General features: G+C 48.6%; 3 protein-coding genes across 3 annotated transcripts; all 3 read left to right on the top strand.

The window, feature by feature from the left end:
- Positions 1-544: 544 nt before the first annotated feature.
- Positions 545-1,012, top strand: CCR75_006254 (uncharacterized protein; the record flags this gene model as incomplete). Its single annotated transcript, XM_067964324.1, has 1 exon — positions 545-1,012. One exon carries the CDS (start codon positions 545-547, stop codon positions 1,010-1,012), a length of 468 nt encoding a protein of 155 aa, XP_067819430.1.
- Positions 1,013-2,382: 1,370 nt separating this feature from the next.
- CCR75_006253 (uncharacterized protein) lies at positions 2,383-17,731 on the top strand (the record flags this gene model as incomplete). Its single annotated transcript, XM_067964323.1, has 8 exons — positions 2,383-3,619; positions 3,832-4,027; positions 4,128-4,448; positions 4,536-4,647; positions 4,728-7,201; positions 7,832-9,154; positions 17,308-17,612; positions 17,655-17,731. The coding sequence occupies 8 exons, from the start codon at positions 2,383-2,385 to the stop codon at positions 17,729-17,731; spliced, it is 6,045 nt and encodes a 2,014-aa protein (XP_067819437.1).
- A 39-nt stretch (positions 17,732-17,770) lies between these two features.
- Positions 17,771-18,373, top strand: CCR75_006252 (uncharacterized protein; the record flags this gene model as incomplete). Its single annotated transcript, XM_067964322.1, has 1 exon — positions 17,771-18,373. The coding sequence occupies one exon, from the start codon at positions 17,771-17,773 to the stop codon at positions 18,371-18,373; it is 603 nt and encodes a 200-aa protein (XP_067819436.1).
- Positions 18,374-20,810: the final 2,437 nt, after the last annotated feature.

Raw genomic sequence — 20,810 nt, 5'->3', positions numbered from 1 at the left:
AAACATGTAAATGAATTCTTATCTATCTTATCTCGTAACTCTCTTTGATTACTTCTACAGCTGATTAGTCTGCGGAATAAATAGACATAATGGTCTCTACCTATTTATGGATAAGAATTCAGGAAATTACTATTTAAAGTAATTTCCTCCAAATATTATCTACCTTTTAGATAATATTAATTAACAACCTTTTAGTGTTAATTTCATGTAACGATACACCCCGTTACACCATCCCCTTGAGAACACCAGGTGTACTAAAGGGGACTGTGTAACATAAGGGCAACTTTAGCCCGTTACAGCAATGGTGCAGCTTTTTGTTGTGGCGAGAGAGCTTGCAAGAATCTATGGCCCTGACTTCGTTCAAAATATTTCTGCCTTTCTTACATTTAAGCCGTCGATGGACGGACAATTCTTCGAGCTGTGTTTTTTTGCGAAGCTCTTTTATGGTGGAGTTGAGTGTTTCAAATCAGTCAGGATGGAGAGGTATTTCTACATGATAAATGAAGCGTGTAGGAGGTCGGTTCTTCTCCCATATCGACCGACCATGGAAGACCGATCAAAGGAATGGACTGTTCCTCGGTTGTGGAATCAAGGTGGTTACGACGCGGTGTACGAGGAAAAATCAATCGACAACACTGGAATACCGACTGTACGCATTCGGATTGTTCAAATTACGCGTGCAGAAAAACACTCATTCAAATACCAATACTTTGCATCGCTCCTACGCAACTTGACCGAATCGTTGCAAAGTCATCGTGTTCAGCCCGTGGAGGTGTATTTTGTCGTGCCAATAAAAGAACTTTCAATATTTAAACCCAAGATTGATACGCTGCGATTTCAAAAGGACATCTTGGAGGTTGCGGGCTTGAAAGTGGATACAAGTAGCGTTGTCGTTGAAGCTGTCGGATTGAAACACAAGGAATTATGTGCGTATGAGAATCTAAAACAACAAGAAACGAAGCGTATTGAAAAGTTGTTGAAGCATGCTGTTGCTAACCAATGCATGGGCTAGTGCTTCAGGCTCGCGCTTGTTGTTGTGCCACGGAATTGCTGTAGTACTCGTCTATTTTTTTTGCAATCGAATTTATTTGGCTCGTAATATCTTTTTTGTTTTTCGAATATTAATTGAGATTTATGCAAACGTGACGCGACAAGAATTGACTTTCAAAGATCGCAGCAAAGAGACGCATGACGCTTTGGTCAGCAATACGCAAAGCTTGCTTAGGCTTTTAAAAGGATAAAAAAGATCAGAATCCGACTCCAACGTGGAAACGATAAGTTAAACTTTGTTATAGCGAAAGCAACTGTGTAGGAGAGCATCACATTTTGAGTCGAGCAAGCAATTAAAAAGCTCACGAATATTACAGCTGACACCAAGGAGTGCTCCTAAAATTATTCCTATGTCTTCGACACGGACGTGCAAGTAAAGCGCTTTTAGGAAAGAAAAAAAATGAATTGTCGACGAGCACGCCTAGATCATTCAGAAGATGTCTTTTAGGATCAGAAATAATTGTCCGACTGCAAATGCGAGAGGATGCTGGCGCTTAATACCCAGACGCGTTAAAGCATGTGCGATAGCGTTGTGCTCTGGTGCTTGCTGCACGAAACCAGTGCTTGCGAAAGGAATCGGTTGAAATATACACATTACACCTCCGTTACTAATACATGTAAATATATTCTCTACTAGGTGAAGTGTACAAAACAATAATTTGTTTTAGTAAAATGAAGGCCTTACTCAAACACACCTTCCGAATAGTTATAAGGCGTTTGCTAATGTCTACCTGGCCGTCACTAAAAATTAGGAAACCAAACATATCTGCTTAGAAGTTTTCAGCCAGATTTCGTTAAGATTTGTCAGAAGCTAGAACACGTCACTTTTATTTAAGACATGTATTGAATTTGGAAAGCAGCTGGACTTTTCTCAGGAACTCTTGAAGATGATATAACTTAATCACCATGAGAGGTAGGCTTCTAGGACGTCCAAATTCACGCCGCCATTTGTGCACTTATACATCTACGACGCAAATTCTTTAATCAAACTCAGGTCGATTCCTACTTCGGAATTGTCGATGAATAATTCGCTCACTAATAGTCGCACCCACAAAGATCAACAACCATCTTTGTCTGATAATGCAGAATGCACGCAATTTCTCCATTGTCCACATGAGTGACCTCTAAATAGCACGAGCTAGCCTTCAAGCTGGTTCATGAAGTTTATTGCCGACCACGTTGACAAATACTTCCGCCGTTTTCTCTTTCACCCGCGGTTGCATCCTAAACGAAGCGGACTAAGCCGGTTCAAGCTCTTTCGTTCTCCTCTCATAGCACGAAATTCGACATTGAAGCGATTCGTGCATTTAAGTTCGCATTTTCGAGCCCACGATGCCTTTATTTGACTATTTTTTTGCAGCACTATCGGTTGTGACGACGTTTGTGAGCGCTAATAGCAACTACCCGAACAATATCACTAGCTTAGACACTTCAGTAGAATATCACCACATCCAGGCAGACATTCGTAATGGGTTTGTCAAAAGTCGCGGGGTCAACCTCGGCGGTTGGCTCGTTGCCGAACACTGGATGACAACAGACGCGTCTTTCTGGCAAGGCCTTGACAGTCGCTTCGTTAATTCTGGTGAATACACGAGTATCACGAAAGCGTCGAGTCCAGGAACTATTCGAGAAAAGCTGAGAGAGCACCATGCGACATTTATAACGGAAGACGACATTATCCAAATCGCTGCTGCCGGTCTCAATACGGTTCGAGTCCCAATAGGATTCTGGATATTAGGCTACGATAACAACGATCCGTTCAATCAACATGAGTGGCAAGCGTACACGCGAGAAACGATCGAGTTTTTAGACATTCTCATTCGAGACTGGGCGAAAACCCACAACGTCGCCGTGCTAATTAGCCTGCATGCCGCCAAAGGGTCTCAAAACGGAGCGGAGCATTCGTCCCCTACATCTCCGGGACACGCGTTCTGGAGCCAATATTCTGAGAACGTTGCCAATACAATCGAAGTTGCCCGCTTTGTAGGCGCTCGGTATCTTAATGACGTCGCATTCCTTGGCATTGGTCTTTTAAATGAGCCCGATGGCCTTACGAATGAAAAGGTTTTGTACCAGTACTATAAGGACGCCTATCGAGCAGTGCGGTCGACAGGAAGCACGTGCATACTAAGTGTGATGCCAATGCTACAGAAACAGAGCCCTGACGAAATGGTGGGGTTTCTAGAAGCGCCTACTTTCACCAATGTTTGGGTAGAATGGCACCCGTACTTCATTTGGGGATACGAACAGACGCCGGCTGAAAAGGTGGTAAGTATTGCGGTGAAAAAGGAGTATAGAGGACGCGTTGCCAAGTGGAATGGTCGCGAAAAGCATAATCGGTTGTTCATCGGCGAGTGGAGTTTGGCAACAGCTTGTAACATGCGTCAGAACAATCCAAACTTGTTCTACACATTTGCCATGGAGCAATTGAAAGTGCACGAAGACGCAGAAGGGGGATGGACACTGTGGACGTGGAAAGTCGCAACGACTGGCAACACGAATGTAGAGGACTGGTCTCTGCAAAAACTTCTCACCGACAAACGACTTGCGGAGATGTTCCATACGACAAGTCGCTAGATCTATCAAAATAAGTACACTTTTAAACTTTATACCTAAATTAGCAATTCTTTTTTTCGTTGTGAAAATCCGGTTGACCTCTTACTTTGCATATGCATGATTTCAGGACAGCACGTCGGCGATTAATCTCAGCCTCAGTTTCCTATCTACGCCCCATTAGCGGGACTTTGCCGGATTTAATGACACAACAGTGGCTTGCCAAAGCTTTGCATCGCAGCGTGCGTGTGAGCGTGTTGTCTGCGCGCGTAGGCCCCTCTCGCTATAATGCTCCCTGCAACGTTAGTGCCCGCTGGACGCGCGCTTTTTCAAGCACGCCGCACCCTAGTGAGACCTTTATGACCGGCAACAATAATGCTTATGTGGAGGGAATGTATTTGAGCTGGCAGAGTGACCCAAAAAGGTGCGTGTTGTTAATTTTGCCATGTAGAAAGGCAAAGTGACCATCACTTTGTGATTATTTGCCACTGACACGACACATCTTTGGTATACACTTGTGGCAGTGTGCATAAGTCCTGGGATGTATACTTCCGCCAAGTTGAGAGCGGTAGTGTACCTGGCGAAGCGTTTATTCCACCTCCGACTATCCAACAGGGTGTGACGCCCGTGCGGTCCGTCGGTGGTGCTCCATCGTCGTCCACCGCCCAGAACGACGCATTGGGCTTGAGTTACCTGATTCGTGCCTATCAAGTACGTGGTCACGAAGCGGCCAACTTGGATCCACTGGGGCTTCAAGATCGTCCCCAGCTACCTGTTCTGGACATTAAAATGTACGGCTTTACCGAAAAGGATCTCGATCGTGTCATTGCCATTCCTACGAACTTGTACGTATTGCCACTTTTTGGTGGTGGTTGCCATAAATATACACTGTATACACGTGTGGCTAAAAATATTATTTTTTTCGTTTGCAGCTCGTCGGGAGTATCTGGTTTTCTTGAAGAATTAGCTGATGGCAGCAATAATATGACTCTTGGACAGATCATTCAGCGTCTCAAAGAAACGTACTGCAGCTCTATTGGCGTGGTAAGGCCGTTGGATCAATTGCGTTCGTGCTTTTAAAATCGTTTTTCTAACATACATTGTATTGTACGTACTATTGTTAGCAATACATGCATATTCTCGACCGCAAACAATGCAATTGGATTCGTGAGAAAATGGAGCATTTGGTTCATGATGACGAACCTAAAAAGAAAAAAATGCACATTCTCGAGCGATTAGCGTTTTCCGTCGTCTTTGAGCGATTTCTTGGCAATAAATACAATACAACGAAACGATTTGGACTCGATGGCGCCGAGAGTTTAATTCCCGGTCTTAAATTCATGATTGATCGAGGCACGGAACTCGGCATGGAGCATTTAGTGATTGGCATGCCCCATCGAGGTCGTTTAAATGTCTTGTCGAACGTCATTCGAAAGCCAATTCAGCAAATATTCAAGGAATTTCAAGGCACACACATTGATGTCGAGTCGTATAATGAACGGGATGTTGAGGACTGGTCCAATGCTGGAGACGTCAAGTATCACCTTGGAACGTCTTACGATCGCACGTATCCGGATGGACGTCAAGTGCATCTTTCGCTTGTTGCGAATCCATCGCATTTAGAAGCCGTTGATCCCGTCGTTGTTGGTAAAGTTCGTGCGAAACAGTTTTACTTGGGCAACAATGCCGATGCCGAGAAGAAAGTGATGCCATTATTGCTTCATGGCGACGCTGCGTTTAGTGGCCAAGGTGTCGTGTATGAAACAATGCATTTGTCCGGACTAGACAATTACCACACGGGTGGCACGGTTCACGTTGTGGTGAATAACCAAATTGGCTTTACAACGGATCCCAAGAACTCACGGTCGTCGCAGTATTGCACCGACTTGGGGAAAGCCATGGACGTGCCGATTTTGCACGTCAATGGCGATGATCCCGTCTCGGTTGTCAAAGTGTTTGAATTCGCAGCAGAATGGCGTCAAAAGTGGCGTTCCGACGTGATTATTAACTTGACGTGTTACCGTCGGTTTGGCCACAATGAAGTTGACAATCCGTTCTTTACACAACCGTTAATGTACAAACGCATTGGACAGATGAAATCCGTGTTGGACAAGTATTTGGAAGACCTTGTGCGTGCTGGCACGGCGACCAAAGACGAGTGTGACGCGATTGTTTCAAAAGTGTGGGCGTTTTTCCAACGCACGTTTGACGAGACAGAAAAGTGGGAAGACGTGAAACAAAGCGATTGGCTTGCGAATCGTTGGGAATCGTTCAAGAGTCCGAATCAACAGTCTCGAATTCGTCCCACGGGGGTTCATATGAACGTTTTGAAACACGTGGGCGAGAAAATTAGTACCGTAACACCTGGTTTTCAAGTCAATCGTCAACTTGATCGTATTATGACAGCAAAACAGAATGCCATTAAAACGGGCGAAGGCATTGATTGGGGTACGGCCGAAGCCCTGGCGTGGGGGACGCTCTTGCTGGAAGGGAATCACGTCCGTATTAGTGGTCAAGACGTTGAGCGTGGAACGTTTAGTCACCGTCACGCAGTGCTCCATGAGCAAGAAACAAACGACGTGTATGTGCCTTTAAATCATCTCGTTACCAAGACGCTTCCGTCGGCACCTCTCGAGTACAAGACGTCAGGAGACGATGCTGTTCCGGACACACAAGCTGAATTTGTGGCATCCAATAGCTCTCTCTCGGAATTTGGTGTCTTGGGGTTTGAACTTGGATATTCGTTGGAAAATCCCAATGCTCTTGTAATGTGGGAAGCGCAATTTGGCGATTTTGCCAACGGTGCCCAGATTATGATTGATCAATTTCTAAGCGCCGGTGAAGACAAGTGGATGCGTCAATCGGGACTTGTGATGCTCTTGCCGCATGGGTACGAAGGCCAAGGAGCGGAACACTCTTCGTGTCGTATTGAACGGTATTTACAAAACACGGACGATGATCCGAACGTCGTGCCATTAATGGACGAAGAGAATCGCATGCAGATTCAGCATACAAACTGGCAAGTTGTGTATTGTTCGACGCCAGCACAGTACTTTCACGTACTTCGTCGTCAAATTCATCGGGATTTTCGTAAACCGTTGATCTCGGTACAACCCAAGCATTTATTGCGATTACGTCAAGCATCGTCGAAACTTGACGACATGGTTACGGGGACGCAATTTCAACGCTTGATTCCGGAAGTATTGTCGAACGAATTGGTTGAGGAAGAGGAAATGAAGCGCGTTGTGTTTTGTTCGGGAAAGATTTATTACGAATTAATGCAAGCACGTCAGGAAAAGGGGATTCAACATGTTGCGATTGTGCGCGTGGAACAGATTGCGCCGTTCCCGTTTGATAAAGTTGCGGAACAAGCAGCACGGTATCCGAATGCCGACATCAAGTGGGTGCAGGAAGAGCCTTTGAATATGGGCTTTTGGACGTACGTGTCGCCACGAATCGAGACGGCATTGACGCAATTGAATAGCGATTCTCGTCGACCGGCATACATTGGACGTGCGCCCGCTGCAGCGCCCGCGACGGGGTACAATGCAGTGCACCAGATTGAGCAAGATCGCATCATTAAAAAAGCACTCGACGTGTAGAGAGGAAGGGATAAAAGTCAGAAATACGAATTTCTGTGTTGTGATTTTTTTTACTTTTTATTTGAAAAAGGATGTGTTTTTGGCTGACACCTTTTCTGCCACTTACGTGACGGATACATTTCAAAAAGCATGTGGGTGTTTTTGGTTGACACCTTTTCTGCCACTTACGTGACGGATACATTTCTTATAGAAGCATTGACATTTATCGCGTCATATTTTGTCGATTCATTCAATTTGCACTAAGAGCGGTATAAATTTCAAAAAGCATTGACATTTATCGCGTCAGCGCATTCTTGACTTAATGGAACACTTATTAGGAATTGACCGTTAATTTCATCGATGTCTTGTGGCAAAGGGAGTTGAGGTCAGCAAAAAACTAATGCAAGAGAGATGAAAATCTGATTTTGATGGATCAAAGAGCTTGTATCCATTAACAGTACAGTTGATGCTTGTGGTCTGTCAAGTATTCAAGTATCGAACTCGAGTGCTTACCTCTTGAAAGACCGATGACCAACCTTGTCATGGTCTCTCACAATTCAATTTGGTCACTTTAGCACTCATCAATCGTGTATCATGCTTTGTCGGTGGACCTTCCTCATCACAGTAACAACTACACTAGCGGTGAGGTTAACGGATGCGGCAACGTTTTCGACACTTTTGAAAGACGAAGACGTCAAGTCGGTGGACAAAGTATCATCTTGTAAGAGAAAATCGCAAACTAATCAAAGCTTTTCGACTTTATATAATGAGAACGACAGTACTTCTACGACTAACAAGCAAGAGCAGACTGAGGTGCTAAAAGCTTCTGTTATCGCGTCGACCGAGCAGAATTTCGACCACGTCCAATATAGCATTCGCAACGGCGACTTGTCTAGCGTAGGCGTGAATCTCGGCGGTTGGCTGGTAGCAGAGCATTGGATGACGCGAACCGCCGACTTTTGGCAGGGCGTTCCAAGTGAAGATGCGGGAAAAGGCGAATTTACGGCTATCACTAAAGCTTCCGATCCCGACGCGATTCGTTTAAAATTAGATCAACACCACCAGACTTTCATCACCGAAGGTGATATCATTGAAATAGCTGCCGCAGGGCTCAATACTGTCCGCGTGCCTGTAGGCTACTGGATCGTAGGATTTGACAATGACGACCCAAGTAAGGAGGCCGCGTGGTCAAAGTACTCGAACGGCACTTTAAAGTATTTGGATGCACTAGTTACAAATTGGGCCAAACAGCACAATGTTGCGGTGCTCATTGGCATTCACGCGGCCAAGGGGTCCCAGAATGGTGCCGATCATTCGTCACCTAGTGACCCAGGCAAGTCCCATTGGAGTGCATACGACGAAAACATTGCAAATACAATTGCCACGGCTACATTTTTGGCCGACCGCTATAAGGATGAGGATGCGTTTCTAGGCATTGGTTTGTTAAACGAACCAAGTGCGTCTACTGACGAAGTGAAGCTATATGCGTACTATGAAGCCGCGTACGAAGCGATTCGAAAGACGGGCAATGACTGTATCTTGAGCGTGTCACCCCTTTTGTTCAAACAAAACCCCGATACCATGACGGACTTTATGCAAGCGCCGCAGTATACAAATGTGTGGGTGGAGTGGCACCCGTATTTTGTATGGGGATACGAGCACACGAGCGAGGTCGAATTGACCCAAACAGTTGTTAAAGTGAATTTTCAAAAGAGCGTGAGTCAATGGAATGAACGTGAGCACCACAATCGCCTCTTTATGGGCGAGTGGAGCTTTGCGACATCCGGAAAATTTGCAGACGATTTAGAAGAATACTATGAGTTTTGTCAAGCCATGATGGATGTCATTTACCAAGCCGATGCGGGTTTTACGTTCTGGAGCTGGCGCATTTACGAAGACGAGTCCGAATTTAATGCCTGGTCACTGAGAAGCGTTCTACGTGATGAACGACTGAAGGCCATCTTTATCTTGTAGGAAGCACCCCGTGCTTTCATGCAAAACTTGTTTGTATTGGTTATTTTTTTAATGATTGGACAATGCGCCGGATTGCAAACTTTTGCTTTTCTTTTCACTGTTAAATTGAATTAGAAATAAAGAAACAACAATTATTAAGTGAGAGCGGGTATGTTTTAGAACCCTGTTTGCAAATTTGGCATTCTTTCTACGTTGGGCGTAGGCAAATCTATTCCTTAGTATTCCGATTTCTAAAGAGATGTTTCAATAAGCTTGGCGCTAAAAATCAGCACGGATGAACTTCTCACTATCCGGCTGGTCAAGCAAGTAAGTCATAAAGCTATCAGTTAAAAGTTTGTCTATTACATTAGAATAAACTGAGTGGCCTCTCAATCTACCAGCAACTGACTAATTTCACTGATATAAATACTAATCTACACAGTTTTGAAATTAACACCTTTTAGGTATGGGATGTTGCTTGAACGTTGCTTGATCATGTGTCTTAATGTGTTATTTCTGGCCAGGATGTGTCGGGGTAGAGGCGATCTTCGTTTAAAAACATCAATCCTCCCTGGCTCAGGCAGTGGCGCACCCGCTCTATAAGCTGGAGGTCGTGGGTTCGAAACCCACAGCGCACAACAGTTGGTCCCGGATTGCTATCTCCATAACGTAGAATGGCCGATATAGGTTCATAACCTTAGCCGAACAGACTTGGAGAGGTGAGAAAGGCTCACCACGAGTACGCTAAGTCCAATTGGCGGAGTCCCTTCTGTGCAGTCTTCCGAGTAAATGAACCTTAAGAGGCAAAGGCACAACGGCTCCAGGTGTACAGAGGGCGGGTCACTCACTAAAGTTGTGTTTTACCTTCACCCTGCGGATAAACTTGATCATGCGCAGCCAAGTCTGGTCGCCAATGACGGAGTCGATGCGTTCCTCACGCACGATGATATCTTCGTCCTCGGTCACGTGCATGGCAAAGCAGTGAGCTCACATATTGCGTTTGAATGCTCCGACAATGTAAACTCCGGGCTCGAGAACTCGGACGCCATTGTCGCCAGGGAGAACGCGTCTTGCAATCACCAAGGGTCCTGCACCTTCACCATCGAAGAGGTTAACGCGGAACTTCATCCACGTCATCCTCGCAATTAGCAGGCAGCAGGTCCGCAGGTCGATAAATGCAACGTCACCACTGTCGGTCTTGGTCTCATCATCATCACTGTTGGCACTGTGCTTGTGCGCGAAGGCCTCGCTCTGTTCGCTAGCCATACTCCCGCTCTCCTTGCCCGGCGAAGCGCATCCCTCTTCGCTGTTCGAGCCCTTGCTCCCGTCCATTCTCCAACATTCGCTATCTTCGCCAGCTCAGTTTTCGCTGTCAACATTGCCGTCTACCTGCCCGGCAGTCAGACTCTCCGTTGCCCCCCCCCAGGGCTCATGCCCCCCGTCTCCTTGTCAGGTGCAGACGGAAACATTACAGTCCGCAGTGGAGAGAGAGACTTTGAGCCAAACTTGGGGCAGTGAGTGGGTGATGCAGCGGAAACCAGCTGGGAAAACACTTTTTTGGTCGAGGGTACGCGTGAGCAGAATCTGGAAAATTTCAAAATGACGCTCATGGGAGCCATCGATTTGGCGAAACTATCAAACAACATTTTGAACCCCGTGATTTCTATATCGTTCTTCTTAAGTGAGTGTGCAGACACTGGAGAAGCCGGGAAGAAAAAAGACTCCACCTTCGACGGATGAACAGGACTCCAGGTAGAAAATAACTCCCTGGAGAGAGACCTGGGCTTCAGTTGAGTACACTCTGCGTTGGAAGAACCGAATGTGAGCGGCAGCTGTTGTCCAAATTGCTTGGAGTGCGAACGATGTTCAAGAACCAAAAGCGCGAGCGCATCGGCAGCAGTCGAAAAGCAAGGCGCCACTGCTGATCCTCAAAGATTGGCAGTAAAATCGTCCGCAGTCGCTTTGAAAGCTTTACGTGTGCTTTGATCTGCTTCTCGTCCACACTTTCAGAGTAAGTCTTCATTGGGTGCGGCTTCCGCGGTGGCATTGGCGTCCGAACGATGCTAATGATGGCCGACTTGGTATCGTTGGGAACAAGCACAGCTTTCCGTTACTCGTTATGTCTACGTGCGGTTCCAAACTCAAGGCAACTCCATGAGGCGTCGGCCGAACAGTAGGTCGCGCACCAAGTTGATCCACGATCTGTGTCGCCTCTCTGTGTAGGGCACGCAGCCACTTGAGTTGCTGCCCTGGAGACACCCTCTTATGGTAAAAGTCCACGTATTGTTCGGAAAACTCGCGCTGAGTTGGCCACGCGTTGCCGTGACAGGTGAAGTCTGCCAGCGAGCGGAGACCGAAGACGTGCGAGATATGAAGTCGAAAGCTCCGCTGGGGCTCAGGTATCATACCGAGGCACCGTCGATGCGCCGTTGCCGTGCCCAAGCGCGTTTTCTGTTCATACTGTAGCTCAGCGGTGGAGTTGAACCAGAACGGTTGTCGAAGTCCATCGCTGGCACGCTCTTCAATCGGAAGGTCATGCCACGTGGTCTCCCAGCATGTGCGATGCCACCAAGTCCGCGTTGACTTCCACCATCTCGACGTGTGGCGCCAGTCAATCATGGCGCCGTGTCGCCGTGGTGATATCGTCAGGAGATCAAGCGCGTGGCATCCACCGTAACGAGGGAGAATCGAGCGCAGCAACTCCACGCTTGGCGTTGTCCAATTTCGAGACTTTACCGACTGAGCTGAAGGCACGAACTTAAGCAGGAGCTGAAGTCGTTGTCGCTTGAGCTGCGCGTCCAGATACGGGACCTTAATACCTCCGACTGCGTCGCCGGTACAAGTACTCGCTTGGTATCAGCTTAATGTGAGAGGCGTTGCGGTCGTGCTTACGAATCAGCACGAAGCGGTTCAGCATCGACTGCCACCGACGGACAATGGCTACCGTAACCGACACGTGCTGCGTGTAATGCCACAAACGCGAGAGAACCATCGTCTGCGCCAAGCGAAGTCGGCCGCGCAATGTCCGCGCGCGCCGATACCACGATTTGAAGCCGTCGTAGAAGCGTTGGTTAAGCAAATCGAGAATACGGCTGTCCATACATGACTGGCTGAATGGGATACCGGTATTACGACTGCTGCCGAGACCTCATCGCATCGGGACTGAGGTCAATCAGCCCGCGCACGATTGGATAGGTAATATCGCACCGGAGCCTTCAGTCGTGCGTATCGAGCTGAGCTGCAGGTGCGATGGATACCGAGAGCGGAGCACTGCAAAATGTCGTCCGATCTCCGATTCCCATGCGCTTGAGTATCTTGAACATGCACTCCCAGTTCACGCGGTCAAACGCTTTTTGAAAGTCCAACGTTGAAAGTGCAGCGCATAGGCCTCCTCGTCGCGGCTGGTCAGAAGGTCCTGAAGATCTGCGAGGAAGCGAACGTGATGGTGGATCGAGCGGCCACAGACAAAACCTTTCTGGTCGGGGTGGATCAGCTTGCCGATGACAGTCTGAAGAGGGAATGTGAGTGCCTTCGATAGCACCTTGACGTCGACCGGTATCAGAGCGATCGAACGATAGTTGCCCGGGTCAGCACAAAAGCCTTTCGTGTGCAGCAGGATAACCGCCGACTTGCGTTGCGACGCCAAAAGCTTTCCGCACTCGAGTCTGTTCCTAAATATCAACGCGAAACACTCGCCGAAAATTGCCGGCGCGACCTGGTAGAAACCAGCCGTCAAGCCATCCATCCCAGAAGACGAAGTTGCCTTCATGTGCTTGATCGCCAGCTCGAGGTCTGACGCGCTGACGCCCCTGTCCAGCATGTCGCGGTCAAGCTCAGGCAGTTTTCGAACGACGGAGTCCAGCAGTTTGCTTTGAGTCACCTGATTAGGCGGAAGTGCCTTGCCGCCAGGGCTAGTGTCGTCTCCCATCTCGGAACCCCAGTGCTCGAGGAACCGGAGGCAGATCTCCTGCGAGTTGGTAGAGACGCGTCCGCTTGGCGTGATGACTTCCTCGATGGAGACGCGCCTAAGGCTGGTGTCGAGAGGACGGAAAAGGTGCTTCGTCGACTTTTCAGCATTCGCGGCTTGAAAGTCAAAGGAGGCGTCTTGACTGTACTGGCTCGACCTTGTCACCGTCGCCTTGTACTCGCGCATAGCGGCTTCCTACACGTCTCGGTTCTCTTTGGCCGACTCCGTCCGGTACTGCGTGGCTGCGCGGTCAAGCGCAACACGAGCCTCCTCCACGGCATGAGCCTCTTGTGTACGAATTTTTTTCGGGAGGTCCTGAAGTTGCGACTTGATCCTCACCTTCCATGTCTCCCACAGCCTTCCCGGTTTCGATGCCGACCGGAGCTTCTTGAGGATGTCGCTGGCTTCGCGTTGTATCGCCGAGACGACTTGTGGATAGTCGAGAAGGTATCGTGGAAACTTCCAATACCCTCGGCCGTGCAGCAGGAATCTAGACTTAAAGCTGACACTGTGCGCGAGGTGATCGCCTGCGTGCTTTGAATTGAAGTATTTGGCGCCGTGGAAGAATCGGTTGCAGAGCGACTCGGACATAAGCACGTAGTCGAGCCGGTTCTTGCGGGGCATCGGGCCGGTTAAGACGCGCTTCGAGTCGTTGTGGATACGCCAGGCGTCAACAACGCCTAGTCGCTCCAACCAGTCAAGGCAACTCGAGCGACTCGGGTCGCAGCGGAAGTCCGGCGTGGAGCAGTCGAGGCTTGGGTCAAGTGGAGTGTTCAGGTCACCGAGCACTAAGTGAGTTGCGGCTTCTTCGAATCCCTCTGTCGTCAAACTCGAGAAGAAGGCTTGTTTTTCTTGTTTGTCCACCGGCGCGTACACATTGTGTATGTAAATGGGGGCGAGCTCGACCGTCACACGTTCAACGAGGTAGCGGCTTGAGATTGTCAGGTGGGGAACCTCGGCAGCTGAGTCGAAGCCGGGGAAGTCGGAGCGCAGCAGCGTCTAGACGCCGTTACTTCGACCTCATGTCGGTCGATCGAGCAGCGCATTCTCGTCACTCACGACAGCTTGTGCGCGAACATCGACTCGAGGTGGAAGCGGAAGGTGTGCGGTCGGGGAACTTGGTGTCTTGGAGACAAGATACCGAGTACCTGGAGAGCAGATGCTCGATATAGAGGTGGCCGTTTTTTTTTCACGCCGTTGGTGTTCACAGTGAGAACACCAAATTTGTCCAGTTAGGTGTAGCCGAGTCCGCCTTAGCAGCGAGTGGCAAGGCCGCCCGCGACTAGCGTCACAGACCCGTCGTCTCCGACCTGGAGCTTCGGCACCGACTCGTCGACCGGGTACTCACCCTCAAGCTTGCGAAGCTCCTCAAGTTCATCAAGAAGGTGGCCTTGCCACTGGATTTGGCTCCAGTACTCCATGCATAGTGCGCCGAGGTCTGACCGCAGCAGCTTCAGGAGAGTATTGGGGTGTAGCAAGCGCGCGTGGTGAGCTGGGACCCATTGAACGGGTTCGCCGGTGACGAACTGGATCCAGTGGTCGTTTGCGAAGATTGTCGGTGCTGCCGACATCAGGGCGAGCTCAAAAACACTCAGAGCCTCGGCGAATCGGGACAGCTCACGGACCTGATCCGTTGACGTCCACCACTTAGCGCAGATTTTAAGCAGCTCTCCACGCTTTTATGGCACAGGTGTTCCCAACAGCTTCTTCCACTTCACGCTGAACGTGACGTCTTCGCTCGGCGTCGTCGCACTCAGCACACGATTGATCATGTGCAGCTGGGCGAGCTCGGCGATCTCATTGCCGGCCCTGGCCATCTTGAGTGACATTGCGCTGTCAAACGCCGGACCCGACTCAACGAGTTTCTTCAATACGTGGTCTGGGTTCGACGCGTTCTCTAAAATCTTCACTGTGCCTTCCACCTTGCAGTCGGCGACCGCAAGAAGGTCGGGGAGCGTGTTGAGCAACGCGGTGTTCTCATCGCTCAACATCGCCTACGCAACTTCGACCACCGGAGACGCCTTCTTTGCATTCCTGATCTTCGTGTGGCGCTTCTCCACGAAGAAAGCAGCCTCCTTCGACGACTTAAGCGTCTCAGGCATCTTTACTTCGGCTGGCGCAATTTGGTGTCGCATGCCATACTTTGGGTCAGCTGTCGCGTCAAAGCTCTAAAACGATGCGGACATCGTTTGCAGCTCCGCGAAGTAGTTCTTAGTCGCAATACCATCAAGCGGATGCGGGATATGCTTTGTTAGCATGCTTGAGAAGTCGACACCTCCTCTCATGCGCTTCTTTTTATTCTTAACGGTCGTGAAACCGTCCGTGAGCATCATCATCTTAGTCGATTTGGTCGTCGGACTCGAGGGAGGTGAAATCTTCCCTGACGATCCTTGGAACGTCAAGATCGACAGGATGTCGTCGATGTCAATCACCTTCTTCGCGAGTTGATGTGCCACAAGTTGGTGGGCATGCTGAGCTCCTGGCTGGAGCTGACTTTCCCTCTTCTCTTCAACCTCGCCAGCGTTACGGAGCGAGGAGAAACGAGTTCCGGCACGAGCGGCCGGCAGCGGTGGCGGGATCGCCGCCAGTTGAAGTGTCTTCGAAGTAAGCTTTGGTGTGGATTTTGTAGTCTTTACTGACGGCTTCGTTGTTGACGCTTTCGACGATAAACGACGAGGGCTGGTCTCTGACGTACCTAAGTCGATCCCATGGATCGACCGAAAGCCGAACGGGAGACGTTCCGACTGAAACGGCTCGTCTTTGCCGTGCGCCGGGTGAAGCTTGTTGTCAAAGATTACTTGGTCGCACACCGAGCCATTCAAAAGCAGCGGCTGCGGACACTTGTTAGAGCGGAAGAAGACTCGCCATGTCGCAGACGTGAGGCGGGTCGCCAGGTTTACGTCGCGGAACGTGTCATGTAGTGGCTGACAACCAAGATCAAATAGCCGGCGAAGCATCAGATCTGTGTCCGTGTCCGATTCGACGTTCGAGATGTCCAAGAAAAACTTGTTCGCAAGGACGTCGAACGGCTTGAACGGGTACACGCCTCCAAGGATGCTGACGGTCGTTCGCTCGAGCTTTAAACACGCGGCCTGCGTTTTCACCTTGAGTCGAAGGTTGCCTCCCGGCATTTTGGATACTTGGCCGACGAGAAACTCCTCGTATAGCTGGTTCAGCGCCCGGTTTCCGTGGCTCGTGCCGACGAGTGCAGCCATTATCTTCTGCAGTGGGGTCTTCACAAACGCCTTCCCCGTTTCAATTACCATGTCAAACTTGGCGCGGGAGCGGGTACGGGCAAGACTGACCGATGCGAGCGACAATGCCAGACCAGTCACAACCGGCGGCATATTGGCGCTCGATCGCTTCAATGTCAAGCGCGAGAGGCTTCGGAGTCTCCGCGACGACGAGCGGCGTCGACAGTTGCATGTTCGCGGCGAATGACTCTTGCTGGAACAGCAGGTCAGCCATCGTCGGACGCCGATCAGCAGCATCAGTCGAGGCAGCGCCATCACCAGCTTCCACATAAGTATTAGCGTCCGTAGGCGGTGATTGAGGAGATAGCGCTTTTTCTTCGTCATCCGGGGCTACCGGAGACAATACGACTGGTTCGGTCGCATCGCTCATGTCAGCTTCGTCGGAGCGCCTCCCAGCACCAGGTAACCCAGTAGTCACATGAATGGGAAGAGCGGGCAGTGGAGGCGACGCCGGCATGAGCGAAGACAACGGAGAAGACAGCATACTTACGGCAGGCTCTTCACCGACGTCAGAGATGCTAAGTCGGGGATCAGCGGAGTTGGCTCCGGCAGAAATCTCGAGCGGGTAAGCGGCTGCAGCATCGAACGGGATGCTGAGAGCAAGGGCCTTAGCCGTATCAGATGTTACAGAGGCAATCTTGTCAGCACGAAGGAGAGAAGAGGCAGAAGCTGGTTTCTTCATGATGGCTGGCGGAAGAGAAAGCGGTAAAGGCTGTGGAGCTGAGAAGCTTGAAGGATATGGGATCTTCGAAACAGTCGACTTGTGGGTTAGCCGGAAAATTGAGAAGTAGTCATAAAGCTATCAGCTACCCGATGTCGTCAGTTCTTCGTTTGCTTTGTCATTGGTAAATAAACCGCTGCGCCATGATGCCAATCACGACCCTTCTTGCTGTTGTCGCAGTGGTAACTACCTCAGCGACGACCTTTAATAACTTAACGACTTTCATAGGAACAAATATGTTGGCACAGTGCATGCCAACGGCTTCAAATCTTCGAAATCCTCGAAATCACACATACAGTACAGCATTCGAAATGGAACGTTTCGAAGCAGAGGTGTAAATCTTGGCTCATGGCTTGAAGCCGAAAAGTGGATGACCTCTTCTGGTAACTTCTGGACGGGTACCAACAATTCTGATCAAGGCGAGTACATCGCCATCGCCAATGCCACGGATCCGGATTTAATCCGTTCGTTCTTCGACAATCACCACGCGACATTTATTAATGAAAGCGACATTACTGAAATCGCTTCCTATGGTTTTGATACAGTGCAAATACCAATTGGCTACTAAATTACAGGCTTTGACGTGAATGGTCTAAAGGGCAAGGCGGACTGGAAGGTCTATTCAAAAGGAACACTAAAGTATCTCCATTAATTGATTCTAAATGGGGCCAAAAAGCACAATCTTGCAGTAATGGTGAATGTTAATGCCGCCAAAGAATCGCAGAATGGCATGGATCACTCGTTACCGAGCGTTGCTGGTAGGAGCTTCTGGTCATCAAATCCTGCTAATGTTGACAATACAATCACGTTGGTGAGGTACTTCGCCGATCGATACAAAGACGAAGGCGCGTTTCTTGGACTTGGCCTTTTGAATGAACCTTTTGGCAATACGACCCGTAAGGTCCTGTACGACTATTACAAACGAGCATACCAAAGCATTCGCGCGACTGGGAACGACTGCGTATTGACTGTGGCACCAATGCTTTTGGAGCAGGATGCTCATATATTTTGGAATTTCATGTTACCTCCTGCGTACTCAAATGTGTGGGTGGAGTGGCACCCTTACTTTCGATGGGGCGTCGACAACGTGGCCGACGAGGTATTAGTGAACACGTCCGTGAAAATTGAATTTCAATTCAAATTGACGCGATGGAACTCGAGACCGTGTCACAACCGCCTTTATCTTGGCAAGTGGAGCTTTGCGACGAATAACAAGTTTCAGAATTATCGTGATTTGTTCTACGAGTTCGCCGCGGCTCAACTCAAAGTACTGAACCAGGCAGAAGGAGGCTAGACGTTCTGGAGCTGGCGCAATTATAATGACGAGTCGGAAGACAATAGGTGGTCGCTCCGCGCTGTACTACGTGACGAGAAGCTTAAGGCAATGGTGCTATCGACGAACAAGTATGATCCATATTCTGCCGAAGTGTGTTCACTCGCCAATCGGTTAAAAATTAAATCATTTTTTGGCTCAATGACTTTTACATCATATTGTTCTGGTCGTTAATGTACTGATTGGAGTCACGATAATTACTTGCTGACTTGCTATGCTTTGTATAGTTTGTAACTCTCTCAAATTGTGTCACAGAAAAAACTGGAATCGCACAGATTCAGAGCGCTATCCTTCGCTGCTGTGTTGTAAAGGGCTAAAGTTGCCCTAATATTACATAGTCCCTTTATATACACTTGGTGTACTTAAGGGGATGGTAAATTATTAAATAATAGTAATTCGACCCAACACTCGGGTGTGGTAAACAGTTGTGACCAACCCTTGTGTATGTGATGCACATGGGTGCATTCACATTAGGAGGAATGATGCCCAGCGTCATGCGTGATGACGGCTAGCGTCATCCGTTACGCGATGTATCTAGAAAGATACGCTCGCAATACATATTAAGTGTTATCTGTAGAGATGACATTTTGACTGTTTAAAATAGGTATTGATATTGAATACGATTATAAATATAAATCAGTCCGAAAACTACTTCCTACTTGGAGTGCGTACGAGGAGCCGGATTACCGCTCCCGTGACGACACTTAACCAGAGTACTTAGTGTGTTGGGTGAGGTCGCTAACGCGCCCACCACAACCCCCGCATTGCACGCGAGAGTAGACGGTCAATCGCTTCCTCGCTGTGCTAGGGTGTGTGCTTAAGTAGAGCGTGGCCGCGTTAAGACGTACCCACCTACACTACTAATCCTATTTTCGCTTCCATCTGTTTACTTGATAGTTAAAGTGTGTAGCCTTTCTTGCAAGCGCATGACGCATCAGTTAATGAGCCTCCACCGATTTTTCTATATATAAAGTTGAAGCCGTGAAGGATTGAGTTCAGCACAAACCATGTTCACATTGTCAATGGCGAGTACAGTGGAGTACCAATAAATTAAGAATCGCTTAAAACATTGAAACCAAAGTTTCGTCCGAATTGCAATAATTCCCTAGTCAAGTTGTAATTATTTTACAATGATAATCAATAAATCCCATATTTACCTACATTTCAGACACCGAATTTTTTTCGAATACCTTGTCATCGATGGCACCACACGGGGTCTTGGAGACGCGTCTAACGTCGAAACAGGATGCTCTTTTACATTCGCTTGAGCGTCGAGTGCAGCTCAAGATTCAGGCAGAAGCGCATGCGCCACTTTATTCCGAGCGGCATCCAAATGCGCCTGAGACATTGCGTGATTTCATTGCGCGACGTCCAAGTAGCATCCCTTCCGCCTCGTTCAAATTCGATCCTTCATTTATCCATGTATCTTCCAAGATCGATCAGTGCATGTCACAATGGAACGCAGTATACGCTCACGCCCATGCGTCCCAAGCTCTCGTGGCAGAAATGGAAGCAAGTCATGCCCAGGTAGTGACCAAGACCCAAGCCTTGTATCAAAGCTTTGAAGAAATTTTACAACAAGTGGATGCTCTTGATACTCGCGTGGCATCAATTGCCGCGCCTATGCCTTACTTTACGGCGATTGATACTGTGGCCCACACTTTGGGCTTTGGCGTGAAATATGCGGCTCCATCGAGCGAATCAAAACAGCACGTTTTAATGAAAAATACGTCGACTTTGCGTAAGTTTTCCACAGTTGCGCTCGATACAAACAAAGCTGTGCAAGTGTATCAACATCGACGGGGTCTGGACCCCACAACGCCGGCCTTTGAGCAAGCATTAAAAACAATTGACCACTCGGTGGCGTATTTAATGCAACATGTACGACTAAAGTTGCAATTTTTTGTTCTTTAAATACAGAAGATAACAATCTCGTGAGTATGCTAATTGTAGCTAGAATACAAAGACTCGGCGTGTTTTATTGAAGCGTACAAGACGCTTGCAATTGGAGGAATTCAGGAGCTGAAAGACTATGCACTGAGTGGATTAGAAGCAGCAAAAGACGCCGTGAATGAAGTCATTCAAAAAGAGGCTATTTCTCATCAACCACGTGATCGATTGACGTCGTTACAAAGCCAATTGGAGGAAACGTCGCCGTGTTATGTCAATTTTTTGCTCGTTACTCCGGCGCTAGCAGCAGTCGCGAAGCAACTTGAGCGATTGCAGACTCCAACGCTTCAAGATCGATTCGAAAACATTCGGCTTCTAGGAGAAGTCATTGATGCGTATACGACACAACGGATGCACTTATTGGCGCCAATTCTTGGCGCATGGCTCGATACTGTCTCTCAAACGTCTGATCTCGTCAATGGACTTCGCATGGGCTGTACGCAGTTGT

This window comes from Bremia lactucae, linkage group LG16 (genome assembly GCF_004359215.1).
Source record: "Bremia lactucae strain SF5 linkage group LG16, whole genome shotgun sequence".
NCBI lineage: Eukaryota > Oomycota > Peronosporomycetes > Peronosporales > Peronosporaceae > Bremia > Bremia lactucae.
This window is presented reverse-complemented; position numbering and strand designations above follow the sequence as displayed.